Source organism: Triticum dicoccoides, chromosome 2B (genome assembly GCF_002162155.2).
Source record: "Triticum dicoccoides isolate Atlit2015 ecotype Zavitan chromosome 2B, WEW_v2.0, whole genome shotgun sequence".
NCBI classification, from domain to species: domain Eukaryota; kingdom Viridiplantae; phylum Streptophyta; class Magnoliopsida; order Poales; family Poaceae; genus Triticum; species Triticum dicoccoides.
Window position 1 is genome coordinate 744,171,240 of NC_041383.1, and position 13,684 is coordinate 744,184,923.

The 13,684-nt window shown below is 48.8% G+C and overlaps 2 protein-coding genes across 3 annotated transcripts in view; both read right to left on the bottom strand.

The window, feature by feature from the left end:
* Positions 1 to 7,882: 7,882 nt before the first annotated feature.
* LOC119361302 (putative receptor protein kinase ZmPK1) lies at positions 7,883 to 10,357 on the bottom strand. The gene has a single exon (XM_037626583.1). The coding sequence runs from the start codon at positions 10,355 to 10,357 to the stop codon at positions 7,883 to 7,885; it is 2,475 nt and encodes an 824-aa protein (XP_037482480.1).
* Positions 10,358 to 11,243: 886 nt separating this feature from the next.
* The window catches only part of LOC119366015 (COP9 signalosome complex subunit 5), a 4,249-nt gene continuing 1,808 nt past the window's right edge, over positions 11,244 to 13,684 (bottom strand). Inside the window, exons 2-6 of one of the 2 annotated variants that reach the window (XM_037631672.1) lie at positions 13,310 to 13,591; positions 12,990 to 13,137; positions 12,814 to 12,893; positions 11,797 to 11,877; positions 11,244 to 11,698 (exon numbers count right to left, since the gene is read on the bottom strand). In XM_037631672.1, coding sequence (XP_037487569.1) covers positions 11,588 to 11,698; positions 11,797 to 11,877; positions 12,814 to 12,893; positions 12,990 to 13,137; positions 13,310 to 13,591 — 702 coding nt within the window. In that variant the 3' untranslated portion in view covers positions 11,244 to 11,587. Of the gene's footprint in view, positions 11,699 to 11,796; positions 11,878 to 12,813; positions 12,894 to 12,989; positions 13,138 to 13,309; positions 13,644 to 13,684 lie in introns of those variants that run through there. The other variant, XM_037631673.1, reaches the window with a different exon arrangement.

Sequence of the window (13,684 nt, forward strand, 5' to 3'; positions counted from 1 at the left end):
ATCTCATCTAGAGGGGGTCGGCCCCCTTCCCCCTTCTCCCCACATCCAAGGTGCAACCCCTCCCCTCCCCAACACCTCTCCTCCTCCGCAAGAGCTTGGCGAAGCCCTGCCGGCGAACTGCCACTCCATCACCACCACACCGTCGTGCTGCTATTGGAGCCTTCTTTCTCAACCTCTCCTTCCTCCTTGCTGGATCAAGGCACAGGAGATGTCACCGGGTTGCACGTGTGTTGAGCGCGGAGGCACCGTCGTTAGGTGCTTAGATCGGATTCGGCCGCGATCTGAATTGCTACGTGTACGACTCCTCCAACCACGTTCTAGCAGCGCTTCCGACTCGCGATCTTCAAGGGTATGAAGATGCACTCTCCTCTCTCTCGTTGCTAGTTACTCCATAGATTGATCTTGTTGATGCACAGAAAAAAAATAATTTCTGCTACGATCCCCAACAGTGGCATCATGAGCTAGGTCTATGCGTAGTTTCTATGCACGAGTAGAACACAAGTTTGTTCTGGGCGTCGATTTTGTCAATTTACTTGCCACTACTAGTCTTATCTTGTTTCGGCGGCATCGTGGGATGAAGCAGCCCGGACCGACCTTACACGTACGCTTACGTGAGACAGGTTCCACCGACTGACATGCACTAGTTGCATAAGGTGGCTAGCGGGTGTCTGCCTCTCCCACTTTAGTTGGATCAGATTTGATGAAAAGGGTCCTTATGAATGGTAAATAGCAATTGGCATATCACGTTGTGGTTTTTGGCGTAGGTAAGAAACGTTCTTGCTAGAAACCTATAGCAGCCACATAAAAAAACTTGCAATAACAATTAGAGGACGTCTAACTTGTTTTTGCAGCATATGCCGTGTGATGTGATATGGCCATGAAGGATGTGATGAATGAAATATATGTCATGTATGAGATTGATCATGTTCTTGTAATAGGAATCGCGACTTGCATGCCGATGAGTATGACAACCGGCAGGAGCCATAGGAGTTGTCTTTATTTATTGTATGACCTGCGTGTCATTGAATAACGCCATGTGATTACTTTACTTTATTGCTAAACCGTTAGCCATAGTAGTAGAAGTAATAGTTGGCGAGACAACTTCATGGAGACACGATGATGGAGATCATGATGATGGAGATCATGGTGTCATGCCGGTGGCGATGATGATCATGGCGCCCCGAAGATGTAGATCAAAAGGAGCAAAATGATATTGGCCATATCATGTCACTATTTGATTGCATGTGATGTTTATCATGTTTTTGCATCTTATTTTCTTAGAATGATGGTAGCATAAATAAGATGATCCCTCATAATAATTTCAAGAAAGTGTTCCCCCTAACTGTGCGCCGTTGCGAAAGTTCGTTGTTTCGAAGCACCACGTGATGATCGGGTGTGATAGATTCTAACGTTCACATACAACGGGTGTAAGCCAGATTTACACATGCAAAACACTTAGGTTGACTTGACGAGCCTAGCATGTACAGACATGGCCTCGGAATACAAGAGACCGAAAGGTCGAACATGAGTCGTATAGAAGATACAATCAACATGAAGATGTTCATCGATGATGACTAGTCCGTCTCACGTGATGATCGGACACGGCCTAGTTGACTCGGATCGTGTATCACTTAGATGACTAGAGGGATGTCTATCTGAGTGGGAGTTCATTAAATAATTTGATTAGATGAACTTAATTATCATGAACTTAGTCTAAAAATCTTTACAATATGTCTTGTAGATCAAACGGCCCACGCTAATGTTGTCCTCAACTTCAACGCGTTCCTATTGAAAACCAAGCTGAAAGACGATGGTAGCAACTATACGGACTGGGTCCGGAACTTGAGGATCATCCTCATAGATGCCAAGAAATCATATGTCCTTGAAGAACCGCTAGGTGAAGCACCTGTCCCAGCGAACCAAGACGTTATGAACGCCTGGTAGTCGCATGTTGATGATTACTCGCTAGTCCAGTGCGGCATGCTTTACAGCTTAGAACCGGGGCTCCAAAAGTGTTTCGAGCAGCACGGAGCATATGAGATGTTCCAAGAGTTGAAAATGGTTTTCCAAGCTCATGCCCGGGTCGAGAGATACGAAGTCTCCGACAAGTTCTATAGTTGTAAGATGGAGGAGAATAGTTCCGTCAGCAAACACATACTCAAAATGTCTGGGTTGCACAACCTCTCGTCCCAGCTGGGAGTTAATCTCCCGGATGACGCGTTCATTGACAGAATCCTTCAGTCGCTCCCACCAAGCTACAAGAGCTTTGTGATGAACTTCAATATGCAGGGGATGGAGAAAACCATTCCTGAGGTATATTTGATGTTGAAATCAGCGGAGGTTGAAATCAAAAAGGAACATCAAGTGTTGATGGTGAATAAAACCACTAAGTTCAAGAAAGGCAAGGGTAAGAAGGGCTTCAAGAAAGACGGCAAGGGAATTGCCGCGCCCGGTAAGCAAGCTACCGGGAAGAAGCCAAAGAATGGACCCAAGCCTGAGACTGAGTGTTTTTATTGCAAGGGAAATGGTCACTGGAAGCGGAACTGCCCCAAGTACTTAGCGGACAAGAAGGAAGGCAACACTAAAGGTATATGTGATATACATGTTATTGATGTGTACCTTACCAGTACTCGTAGTAGCTCCTGGGTATTTGATACCGGTGCGGTTGCTCATATTTGTAACTCAAAACAGGAGTTGTGGAATAAGTGGAGACTGGCGAAGGACGAGGTGACGATGCGCCTCGGGAATGGTTCCAAGGTCGATGTGATCGCCGTCGGCACGCTACCTCTATATTTACCTACGGGATTAGTTTTAAACCTCAATAATTGTTATTTAGTGCCAGCTTTGAGCATGAACATTGTATCTGGATATCGTTTAATACAAGATGGCTAGTCATTTAAATCCGAGAATAATGGTTGTTCTATTTATATTAGAGATATGTTTTATGGTCATGCCCAGCTGGTAAATAGTTTATTCTTAATGAATCTCGAACGTAATGTTACACATATTCATAGTGTGAATACCAAAAGATGTAAGGTTGATAATGATAGTCCCACATACTTGTGGCACTACCGCCTTGGTCACATTGGTGTCAAACGCATGAAGAAGCTCCATGCAGATGGACTTCTGGAGTCTCTCGATTATGAATCATTTGACGCGTGCGAACCATGCCTCATGGGCAAAATGACCAAGACTCCGTTCTATGGAACAATGGAGCGAGCAACCAACTTATTGGAAATCATACATACTGATGTGTGCGATCCAATGAGCGTTGAGGCTCGCGGTGGCTATCGTTATGTTCTCACCCTCACTGATGACTTAAGTAGATATGGGTATGTCTACTTAATGAAACACATGTCTGAAACCTTTGAAAAGTTCAAGGAATTTCAGAGTGAGATTGAAAATCAACGTGACAGGAAAATAAAGTTCTTACGATCAGATTATGGAGGGGAATACTTGAGTCACGAATTTGGCACACACTTAAGGAAATGTGGAATTGTTTCACAACTCACGCTGCCTGGAACACCTCAGCGTAATGGTGTGTCTGAACATCGTAATCACACTCTATTGGATATGGTGTGATATATGATGTCTCTTACCGATCTACCGCTCTCATTTTGGGCCTATGCCTTAGAGACTGTCGCATTCACTTTAAATAGGGCTCCGTCGAAATCCGTTGAGACGACGCCATATGAATTATGGTTTGGGAAGAAACCTAAGCTGTCGTTTCTAAAAGTTTGGGGATGTGATGCTTATGTCAAGAAACTTCAACCTGAAAAGCTCGAACCCAAGTCGGAAAAATGCGTCTTCATAGGATACCCTAAGGAAACCATTGGGTATACCTTCTACCTCAGATCCGAAGGCAAGATCTTTGTTGCCAAGAACGGGTCCTTTCTGGAGAAAAAGTTTCTCTCGAAAGAAGTAAGTGGTAGGAAAGTAGAACTTGATGAAGTACTGCCTCTTGAAGAGGAAAGTAGCGCAGCACAAGAAGATGTTTCTGTGGTGCCTGCACCGGCTACAGAGGAGGTTAATGATGATGATCAAGGAACTTCAGATCAAGTTGCTACTGAACTTCATAGGTCCACGAGGACACGTTCCACACCAGAATGGTATGGCAACCCTGTCCTGGAAATCATGTTGTTAGACAACGGTGAACCTTCAAACTATGAAGAAGCGATGGCGGGCCCAGATTCAACAAGTGGCTTGAAGCCATGCAATCCGAGATAGGATCCATGTATGAAAACAAAGTATGGACTTTGACAGACTTGCCCGATGATCGGCGAGCGATAGAAAATAAATGGATCTTTAAGAAGAAGACGGACGCGGATGGTAATGTTACCATCTATAAAGCTCGACTTGTCGCTAAGGGTTATCGACAAGTTCAAGGGGTTGACTACGATGAGACCTTCTCACCCGTACTGAAGCTAAAGTCCGTCCGAATCATGTTAGCAATTGCCGCATTCTACGATTATGAGATATGGCAATGGACGTCAAAACGGCATTCCTTGACGGCTTTCTTAAGGAAGAATTGTATATGATGCAGTCGGAAGGTTTTGTCGATCCTAAGAATGCTAACAAGGTATGGAAGCTCCAACGCTCCATCTATGGGCTGGTGCAAGCATCTCGTAGTTGGAACATTCACTTTGATGAAATGATCAAAGCGTTTGGGTTTATGCAGACTTATGGAGAAGCATGTGTTTACAAGAAAGTGAGTGGGAGCTCTGTAGCATTTCTCATATTATATGTAGATGACATACTGTTGATGGGAAATGATATAGAACTCTTGGAGAGCATAAAGGCCTACTTGAATAAGTGTTTTTCAATGAAGGGCCTTGGAGAAGCTACTTACATATTAGGCATCAAGATCTATAGAGATAGATCGAGACGCCTCATAGGTCTTTCACAAAGCACATACCTTGATAAGATATTGAAGAAGTTCAATATGGATCAGTCCAAGAAAGGGTTCTTGCCTGTATTGCAAGGTGTGAAATTGAGCTCAGCTCAAAGCCCGACCACGGCAGAAGATAGAGAAAAGATGAGTGTCATCCCCTATGCCTCAGCCATAGGGTCTATTATGTATGCCATGCTATGTACCAGACCTAATGTAAACCTTGCCGTAAGTTTGGTAGGAAGGTACCAAAGTAATCCTGACATGGAACACTGGACAGCGGTCAAGAATATCCTGAAGTACCTGAAAAGGACAAAGGATATGTTTCTCGTTTATGGAGGTGATGAAGAGCTCGTCGTAAAGGGTTACGTCGATGCTAGCTTCAACACAGATCTGGATGACTCCAAGTCACAAACCGGAAACGCGTATATTTTGAATGGTGGGGTAGTAAGCTGGTGCAGTTGCAAGCAAAGCATCGTGGCAGGATCTACATGTGAAGCGGAGTACATGGCAGCCTTGGAGGCAGCACATGAAGCAATCTGGATGAAGGAGTTCATTACTGACATAGGAGTTATTCCCAATGCATCAGGCTGACTCTCTTCTGTGACAACACTGAAGCTATTGCCCTCGCCAAGGAGCCCAGGTTTCACAAGAAGACCAGACACATCAAGCGTCCCTTCAACTCCATTCGTGAAAACGTTCAAGATGGAGACATAGATATTTGTAAAGTGCATACGGATCTGAATTTCGCAGATCCGTTGACTAAACCTCTTCCGCGAGCAAAACATGATCAACACCAGTACTCTATGGGTGTTCGACTCATCACAATGTAACTAGATTATTGACTCTAGTGCAAGTGGGAGACTGTTGGAAATATGCCCTAGAGGCAATAATAAAATGGTTATTATTATATTTCCTTGTTCATGGTAATTGTCTATTGTTCATGCTATAATTGTATTGATCGGAAACCGTGATACATGTGTGAATACATAGACCACACCATGTCCGTAGTGAGCCTCTAGTTGACTAGCTCGTTGATCAAAGATGGTCATGGTTTCCTGACTATGGACATTGGATGTCATTGATAACGGGATCACATCATTAGGAGAATGATGTGATGGACAAGACCCAATCCTAAGCATAGCACAAGATCGTGTAGTTCGTTTGCTAAAGCTTTTCTAATGTCAAGTATCATTTCCTTAGACCATGAGACTGTGTAACTCCCGGATACCGTAGGAGTGCTTTGGGTGTACCAAACGTCACAACGTAACTGGGTGACTATAAAGGTGCTCTACAGGTATCTCCGAAAGTGTCTTTTGGGTTGGCACGAATCGAGATTGGGATTTATCACTCTGTATGACAGAGAGGTATCTCTGGGCCCACTCGATAATGCATCATCATAATGAGCTCAATGTGACCAAGTGGTTAGTCACGAGATCATGCATTACGGAACGAGTAAAGTGACTCGCCGGTAACGAGATTGAATGAGGTATTGGGATACCGACGATCGAATCTCGGGCAAGTAACGTACTGATTGACAAAGGGAATTGTATACGGGATTACTTGAATCCTCGACATCGTGGTTCATCCGATGAGATCATCGTGGAACATGTGGGAGCCAATATGGGTATCCAGATCCCACTGTTGGTTATTGGCCGGAGAGTTGTCTCAATCATGTCTGCGTGATTCCCGAACCCGTAAGGTCTACACACTTAAGGTTCGATGACGCTAGGGTTATAAGGAAGATTTGTACGTGATTACCGAATGTTGTTCGGAGTCCCGGATGAGATCTTGGACGTCATGAGGAGTTCCGGAATGGTCCGGAGGTGAAGATTTATATATGGGAAGTTGTCATACGGTCACCGAAAATATTCGGGGGCATACCGGTATTGTACCAGGGCCACCGGAGGGGTTCTGGGGGTCCACCGGGAGGGGCCACCGGTCCCGAAGGGCCTCATGAGCTGTAGAGGGAAGGGAACCAGCCCCTAAGAGGGCTGGGTGGCACCCCCTAGGGCCCATGCGCCTAGGGTTGGGGGGAACGCTAAAGGGGGCGCCCCCCTTGCTTGGGGGGCAAGCCCCCTCCCCTTGCCCCCCCCCCCCTCTAGATCTCATCTAGAGGGGGCCGGCCCCCTTCCCCCTTCTCCCTATAAATAGAGGGGCAACGGGAGGGCTGCAACACCACATCTAAGGCGCAGCCCCTCCCCTCCTCAACACCTCTCCTCCTCCGCAAGAGCTTGGCGAAGCCCTGCCGGAGAACTGCCACTCCATCACCACCACACCGTCGTGCTACTGTTGGAGCCTTCTTCCTCAACCTCTCCCTCCTCCTTGCTGGATCAAGGCGCGGGAGACGTCACCGGGCTGCACGTGTGTTGAGCGCGGAGGCACCGTTGTTCGGTGCTTAGATCGGATTCGGCCGCGATCTGAATCGCTACCTGTACGACTCCTCCAACTGCGTTCTTGCAACGCTTCCGACTCGCGATCTTCAAGGGTATTAAGATGCACTCTCCTCTCTCTCGTTGCTAGTTACTCCATAGATTAATCTTGATGATGTGTAGAAAAAAATTAATTTCTGCTACGATCCCCAACACATATAACTTACAACCACGAGGTTCGGGGTTCAAAACTCAGTAAACGCAAAAATTAATTATGGTCTGCCTCCGCATTCACTGCACACGTCATAAATTTTAAAGGAGCACTGATGTGAAAGAGAGAGTTGGAGTATAATGATTTGCTTTCGCTGCACACGTCATAAACTTGAAAGGAGCATTGACGTGAAAGGAAGTGTTGGAGTATAATGTTTGATTTTCTCTTATAATCCAATTTGAACTCTTTCCCATTAAAAAATTCCAATTTGAAATCGTATTTTACGCTGGGAAACATAAGCTGAATATTGCACACTGGGGAAAATAAATAATAAAAAATGATGCAAAATTGAGAGATCCTCCTTAATTGGAACGAAGCCTGATTCTCAGGTGCCAATCATCAGGGACTGATTCAGACCATGCGGCTGATCTCTGGGACCGGAGACGACGCGTGGCGGAGCGACGGCAGCACCACGTCCTGCGAGGAGAGGAGAATCTGCACGACGGCATCCATGCTGGGCCTCCTGCCGGGGTCGTCGTCCACGCACGACACCGCCACCTCCAGCAGCGCCGCCGCCTGCGGGTGGCTGAAGTCGCCGCGGAGCCGCGCGTCAACGAACTCCTCCAGCCACGCCTCCTGCAGGCCCCTCGTCTCCTCCCTCAGCAGCGCGACGAGCCGCGGGAAGTCCATGCGCAGCGCCTCCCCGCCTCCCCCGTCCACCTCCCAGTCGCACACCCGCTGCCCGCGGAGCAGCTCCAGGAGCACCACGCCGAAGCTGAACACGTCGGCCTTGCCGGTGATGGGCAGGCTCAGCGCCCACTCCGGCGCGACGTACCCCCTGGTGCCCTGCACCCGGGACAGCACCCGCCCGCGCTCGTCCCGCCGGCTCAGCAGCTTCACCAGCCCGAAGTCGTTGATCTTGGGCTCCAGGTCCGCGCCCAGCAGGATGTTCTCCGGCTTCACGTCGCAGTGCACGATCCACTCCAGGCACTCGTGGTGGAGGTACGCCAGCCCCTTGGCCACGCCCACGGCGACCCCGTACCTCGCGTGCCACCCCAGCGCGGCGGCGCCGTCCTCGCCGTCGTCGAAGAGGGCCTTGTCGAGCGAGCCGTTCTCGACGTGCTCCGAGACGAGGAGCCGGTGCGAGTGCTCGGAGCAGAAGCCGAAGATCCTGACCAGGTTCATGTGGTTGATCCGGCCGATGACGCTGAGGTCCGACCGGAACACCTCGTCCGCCTGCGTCACCTCCTCCAGCCGCGTCACGGCGACACTCCGGCCGTCGTCCAGGACGCCCTTGTACACGGCCCCCGACGCGCTCCTCCCGACCACGTCGCTGAACTCGGAGGTCGCGGCCGACAGCTCGTCGTACGTGAACCTCCTGAAGTGGTTGAGCACCAGGCTGTACCCTTCGTCGCGGATCCGCCGCGCCGCCGGGTCGGCCCGGAACACGAACAGGTACCCCACGGCGATGAAGATGGCCTCCATGACAAACAGCCCGGCCAGGAAGGAGTAGAAGTAGACGAAGTTGAGCTTGCTGCCGGCGGCCAGCAGGTAGGAGGCGCTGCTGTTGGCGTTCACCTCGCGCACGGTGCACCTGTGGCCGCCGAAGCGCAGCACGGAGGGGTCGAGGTTCTGGACGCGGCGGGGCACCTTGAGGTAGATGACCTGCTTGCTGTCCGGGCGTCGGCCGTTCCAGAGCGCGATCTTGGGGTAGCACTTGCCGGAGCCCTGCTTGTAGCCGAACGCCTCGCAGTTGCAGTCGTCGAGGCAGATCTGGCGGCACGTGTCGATGGTGAGCGCCTCGGTGTAGTTGAAGTCGAAGCCCCAGTAGTCGGCGGCCGGCATCGGCGCGAAGTACACGTCCTCGCCGCACCGGACGTCGAACTCGCGCCGGCAGCCCTTGCTCCAGTCGCTGGCGTTGGTGACGACGAACCCCTCCGGGCACGAGCACACCGGCGCCCCGCCCAGCCCGTACGTGCACAGCCCGTAGCGGCCGCAAATGCCGTGCACGTCGCATTGGCGCGACATGGCCGCCCACGTGACCCGCCACTTCCCTGAAGAGACGTCGAGGCTGTACTGGCGGAGGTTGCCGTCGTAGTCGAGCGTGAGGCGGCGCATGACGCCGGTATCGCCGAGGTCGGAGGCGTTGAACTTGAGGTTGTCGCTGGCGTAGAAGCGGCCGCGCGCGTCGAGGCTGCCGTAGCGGCTGCTGTTGTACGCCGTCCGGTTGTTGTCCCACCACTTGTTGAACGGGTCCGGCCAGTAGTTGCTGCTGATCTCCGGGCCGTCGTACATGAGGTTGAGGATGTTGTTGCTGTCGAAGTAGAAGTTGTAGAAGCCGGAGTAGGGCAGGCCCCTCGCCGACGCGGACACGAGGCGGCGGTACCGCGTGATGGGCTGGCCGGGGAGGAGCGTGTCGGTGGGCCAGTCGAAGCTCTGCCAGAGCGCGCGCCCGGACGCGTCGGACACGACGAGGTTGCCGGAGTCGAGCAGCTCCGCGCGGTCCGCCCCGGCGTCGCTGGTGTTGGTGTTCCACGCGACGCGGCCGTCGAAGTCCCGCAGCACGAGGGAGCCGTCGTGCCGGAGCTCGGCGCGGGAGCCCCGGCCGTTCACGGGCGCGTCGCGGTTGGCCGCCCAGGCGACGGTGGCGTCGGCCGAGGCCGTGAACCAGATGGAGAGCGTGTAGGCGTTGGTGGCCACCTTGCGGAAGCCGCACGAGAAGTTGCCGCCCGGGGACACCAGGGCGTGCCGGCCGGAAGAAGACGAAGAAGATGCGTCCTCCACGGCGAAGGAGTCACCGCGCCACATTACGCTCCTGTGGTCGCCGGCCGAGAGGGCGATCCAAGGCAAGGTGGCGAGAAAGAAGAAGACCCTGAGCGCTCTCATGGTGTCTCCAAGTGTGCTACGGGAATGTCCGTGCTCGTACGTGCAGCTCGTCAAGGCTGGCAATGGAACAAGGCAAGGCTGCTGGCTGCGACAGGTTGGTTCTGTTTCATCACGGGTGCTGCGAGCTTCTTATACTGATCGATCGCCGCACGCCCGCACGATTCGATTGTTGGCGGCTGTCTTCTGATAATCCTGGTGCTGGGGGAGACACGGTCATGGTCACATTGAAATGACTCCCGTCTTGTTTGAGTTTGGTCAAGGTACTTTCAGACTAGCAAGAAGCCCTGCATATTGGGATTTGGGAACGCCATTGAACGAGTATGACCGCCATGTATTTCCATTTGTATAGCCGCCGCCTAGCCTATGTACTACAAGTTGTGTATACGAGTAATTGACTTGTGGATTAGTGGACTAGGAATTTTTGTCAAACCCTCAGCATAAGGAAGAATTAGACGCATTCCGTTTAAAGCGCTTGAATTGCAGGAGCAGACATGTTTACCCGGAACCACTAGTCAAGGCGCGAGAACGGTAAACATCAAACCACAGAACCATCAACTTGGCTGGTGAGCACAACTACTGCATTTTTTTATCAACTAGCTGGTTTTGTACCCAGAGTTATGTTGATTGGAGTAACAAATAAAGGTTTATTTTACCTCACCAATCGCAAAATACACTAAGATATTACGACAGTGACGTACCGCTACTAGCGACAGAAAAATAGAATGTCTCAACATCATCGATCGATGTCAAAGTCAAACAAACGGAGAACATCGCAAACATTGCAGCTCAACGGCTCGTGATTGAAAAGGTCTCGCGATCGCAGCAGCTTCTGGCGAGACGGGATTTTAAGAAGCGAATATACCGAGTCTTAAACTAAGGGGGGAAATTGAGCGCACCGTTTGATAGAGACCTTGAACATAGGTAGATTGTGCCCACCAATCAGAAAAGCCGTCAACATCCACCAAACATAATAGCCGCATGGTTTACCCAAAGGTGACTTCAATCAAACTCCTAAAAGTAAATCACAGAACCTCTCAGTGGCAGCACTAGATGCAAAAGGTAACTCGTAATTACATGCCAATTCTGATTTTGACAGATGATGAAGCTCCCAGCCGACCAAAGTTCGAATCAGATAACTATGCTGGCCGCGATTCAAAGGGATGAAACGGCTCGCAAGCCCAGTGTAGGTTAATCCAGCACCAAAATGTAAAGGCATTTTCACTGGAACTCTCAAGCTTCGACCATGGGCTCGGGCACAGGTGAATCTGGGGCGGTTCCGCTTGCGCTTGCCTTGCTTTTGCTTGACGGGTGCACAGAGTTGAAGAGGATGTCCTTGATGACCTTCAAGGATTAAATCGTAGTACAAGTTAGGGGCAAACATCAGATTTGTACCAGGAGAAGTAAAACGCTATGGAGTTAAGGCAGAAATTAATATTTACCTGTGACATGAGACCATGAACCTGCTCAGCAGTAATTTTGGAGCTATCCCGGGTTACCTTAGCCAGCGGCGACTCCTCTTGCTAGAGAAACCATAATAAAATCAAAGAAACAACAGAAACCACATTTAGTTACCAATAAAAAAATAGTTCAATCAGAGAGAGTAAATGAACTGGAGAACCTGCCAATACAAGATTACATAGCTATACAAACTTAGGATGTGCCAACTAATTAATAAACAGATCCACGTTGGAAAGCAAAAGATGGGAGCGATAAGAACTTAGGATGTGCCGACTAATAATTAATAAACTGATCCACGTTGGAAAGCAAAAGATGGGCACGAAGCTGAGTGAACTTGACAAATAAATAAATCATTTGTGTCTGCAGGTGTGTGCATAATTACAGCGGAGGAACATATTACAAAACTAAAATACCAACACAAACTAGATCTACAGAACTGTACACACCCCTCATTTCATGCAGTTAAGCTCAAGCACAATCACGTATAAATTGACATACCACATTCACAACTAAGCATGGAATTGAAGTATAAAAACACACCACAGCCGTTCCTACAAGCTCAACCATCAGAACTTTACAACTTCTCATTTATCCACACAAATTTTTCTCAAGCACATCATCTCAATTCTCACTATTGATCTTAACACACCACAATAAAATTAGCATCATATCTATTATGCTTTCTTCCTTCGACAAATAAACAACAGAAACCAGATTTGTAACATGTCCACATGAAAATCTAACACGTGACAGTCAGACATACAGGTCCATCCACTTATTATGGGAAGTGATGAAAGATAACAAATCACACAACATCATAATAATTACTCCTACTAGGTAAGTGTATATTGATAATATGATACAATGAGATGCAGAAACTGGAATAATTAGGCAGCAATCAAAATAGTGCTGGACCAGTGAACTTCAGAAGGGCAAAAGGGACAGTGGTGTGCACTGAGGGTAACCAAAGTTTAAAGGGCGTGAAAACAGAATCTGACCTCTTTCTTTCGCTGTGATGGCATAAGCATGCCAAATCGACTGTGTGCCAGTTGCCCTTCAGCTTGCTCTAGTTTATCAGCTGCATAGCACAAAATTATTTATCACTGCCCCTCATTTTATTGAAAGGCCAAACAAGATATAACCAAAAGCCAAGTTCCTAGAAGGAAACGCTTACCTAAATCAAAGATTTGTCCAGCAACATAATCCCTGTTGCCCAGAAGTGGTGATGAAGATAATGTGTTGACCCAGTACTTGTTCCAGAGTAGATCAAGGAGGTGAGAGTCCAGGGATGACTTGAAATAGGTTATATCCAAAGAATAGTACTGCATGAAAATACAGTTAGAACAGAACTAAACCACACGTTTGCAAAAAATACTCCCTCTGTCCCAAATTAAGTGTCTCAACTTTGTACTAACTTTAGTACAAAATTGTACTAAGCTTCAGACAGTTATTTTGGGACGGAGGGAGTATAAATTAGAGAATTGATCGTATTACCTGTTTGCAGTGAACACCAAAATCTTCTATCTTGTTGAGTGGTATGGTCTGATACTCAGACACAGGCTCATCCGGTGGCTTGTAATCTTTTGGATATGTCCTAAAAGCTCCAATGTCCACTTTGCCAGCAGAAACAGTCCTTGTAGGGTCTATCACAACAGCCAAGAATGGTTCTTGAAACTGCTGATTAAGCATCTGAGTTGAAACATCAATGCCTGACAGCCAGCATCCGTAACCAGGATGTGAGTGGTACCAGCCAACAACATTTTCCAACCTTCCAGCCTATTCATATGAAGAACATATGCGAGTTTAACAGTAAACACATAACAGACACCTGCACGTGCAACGATAGGTATACTATCTAAGCTTTTCAGA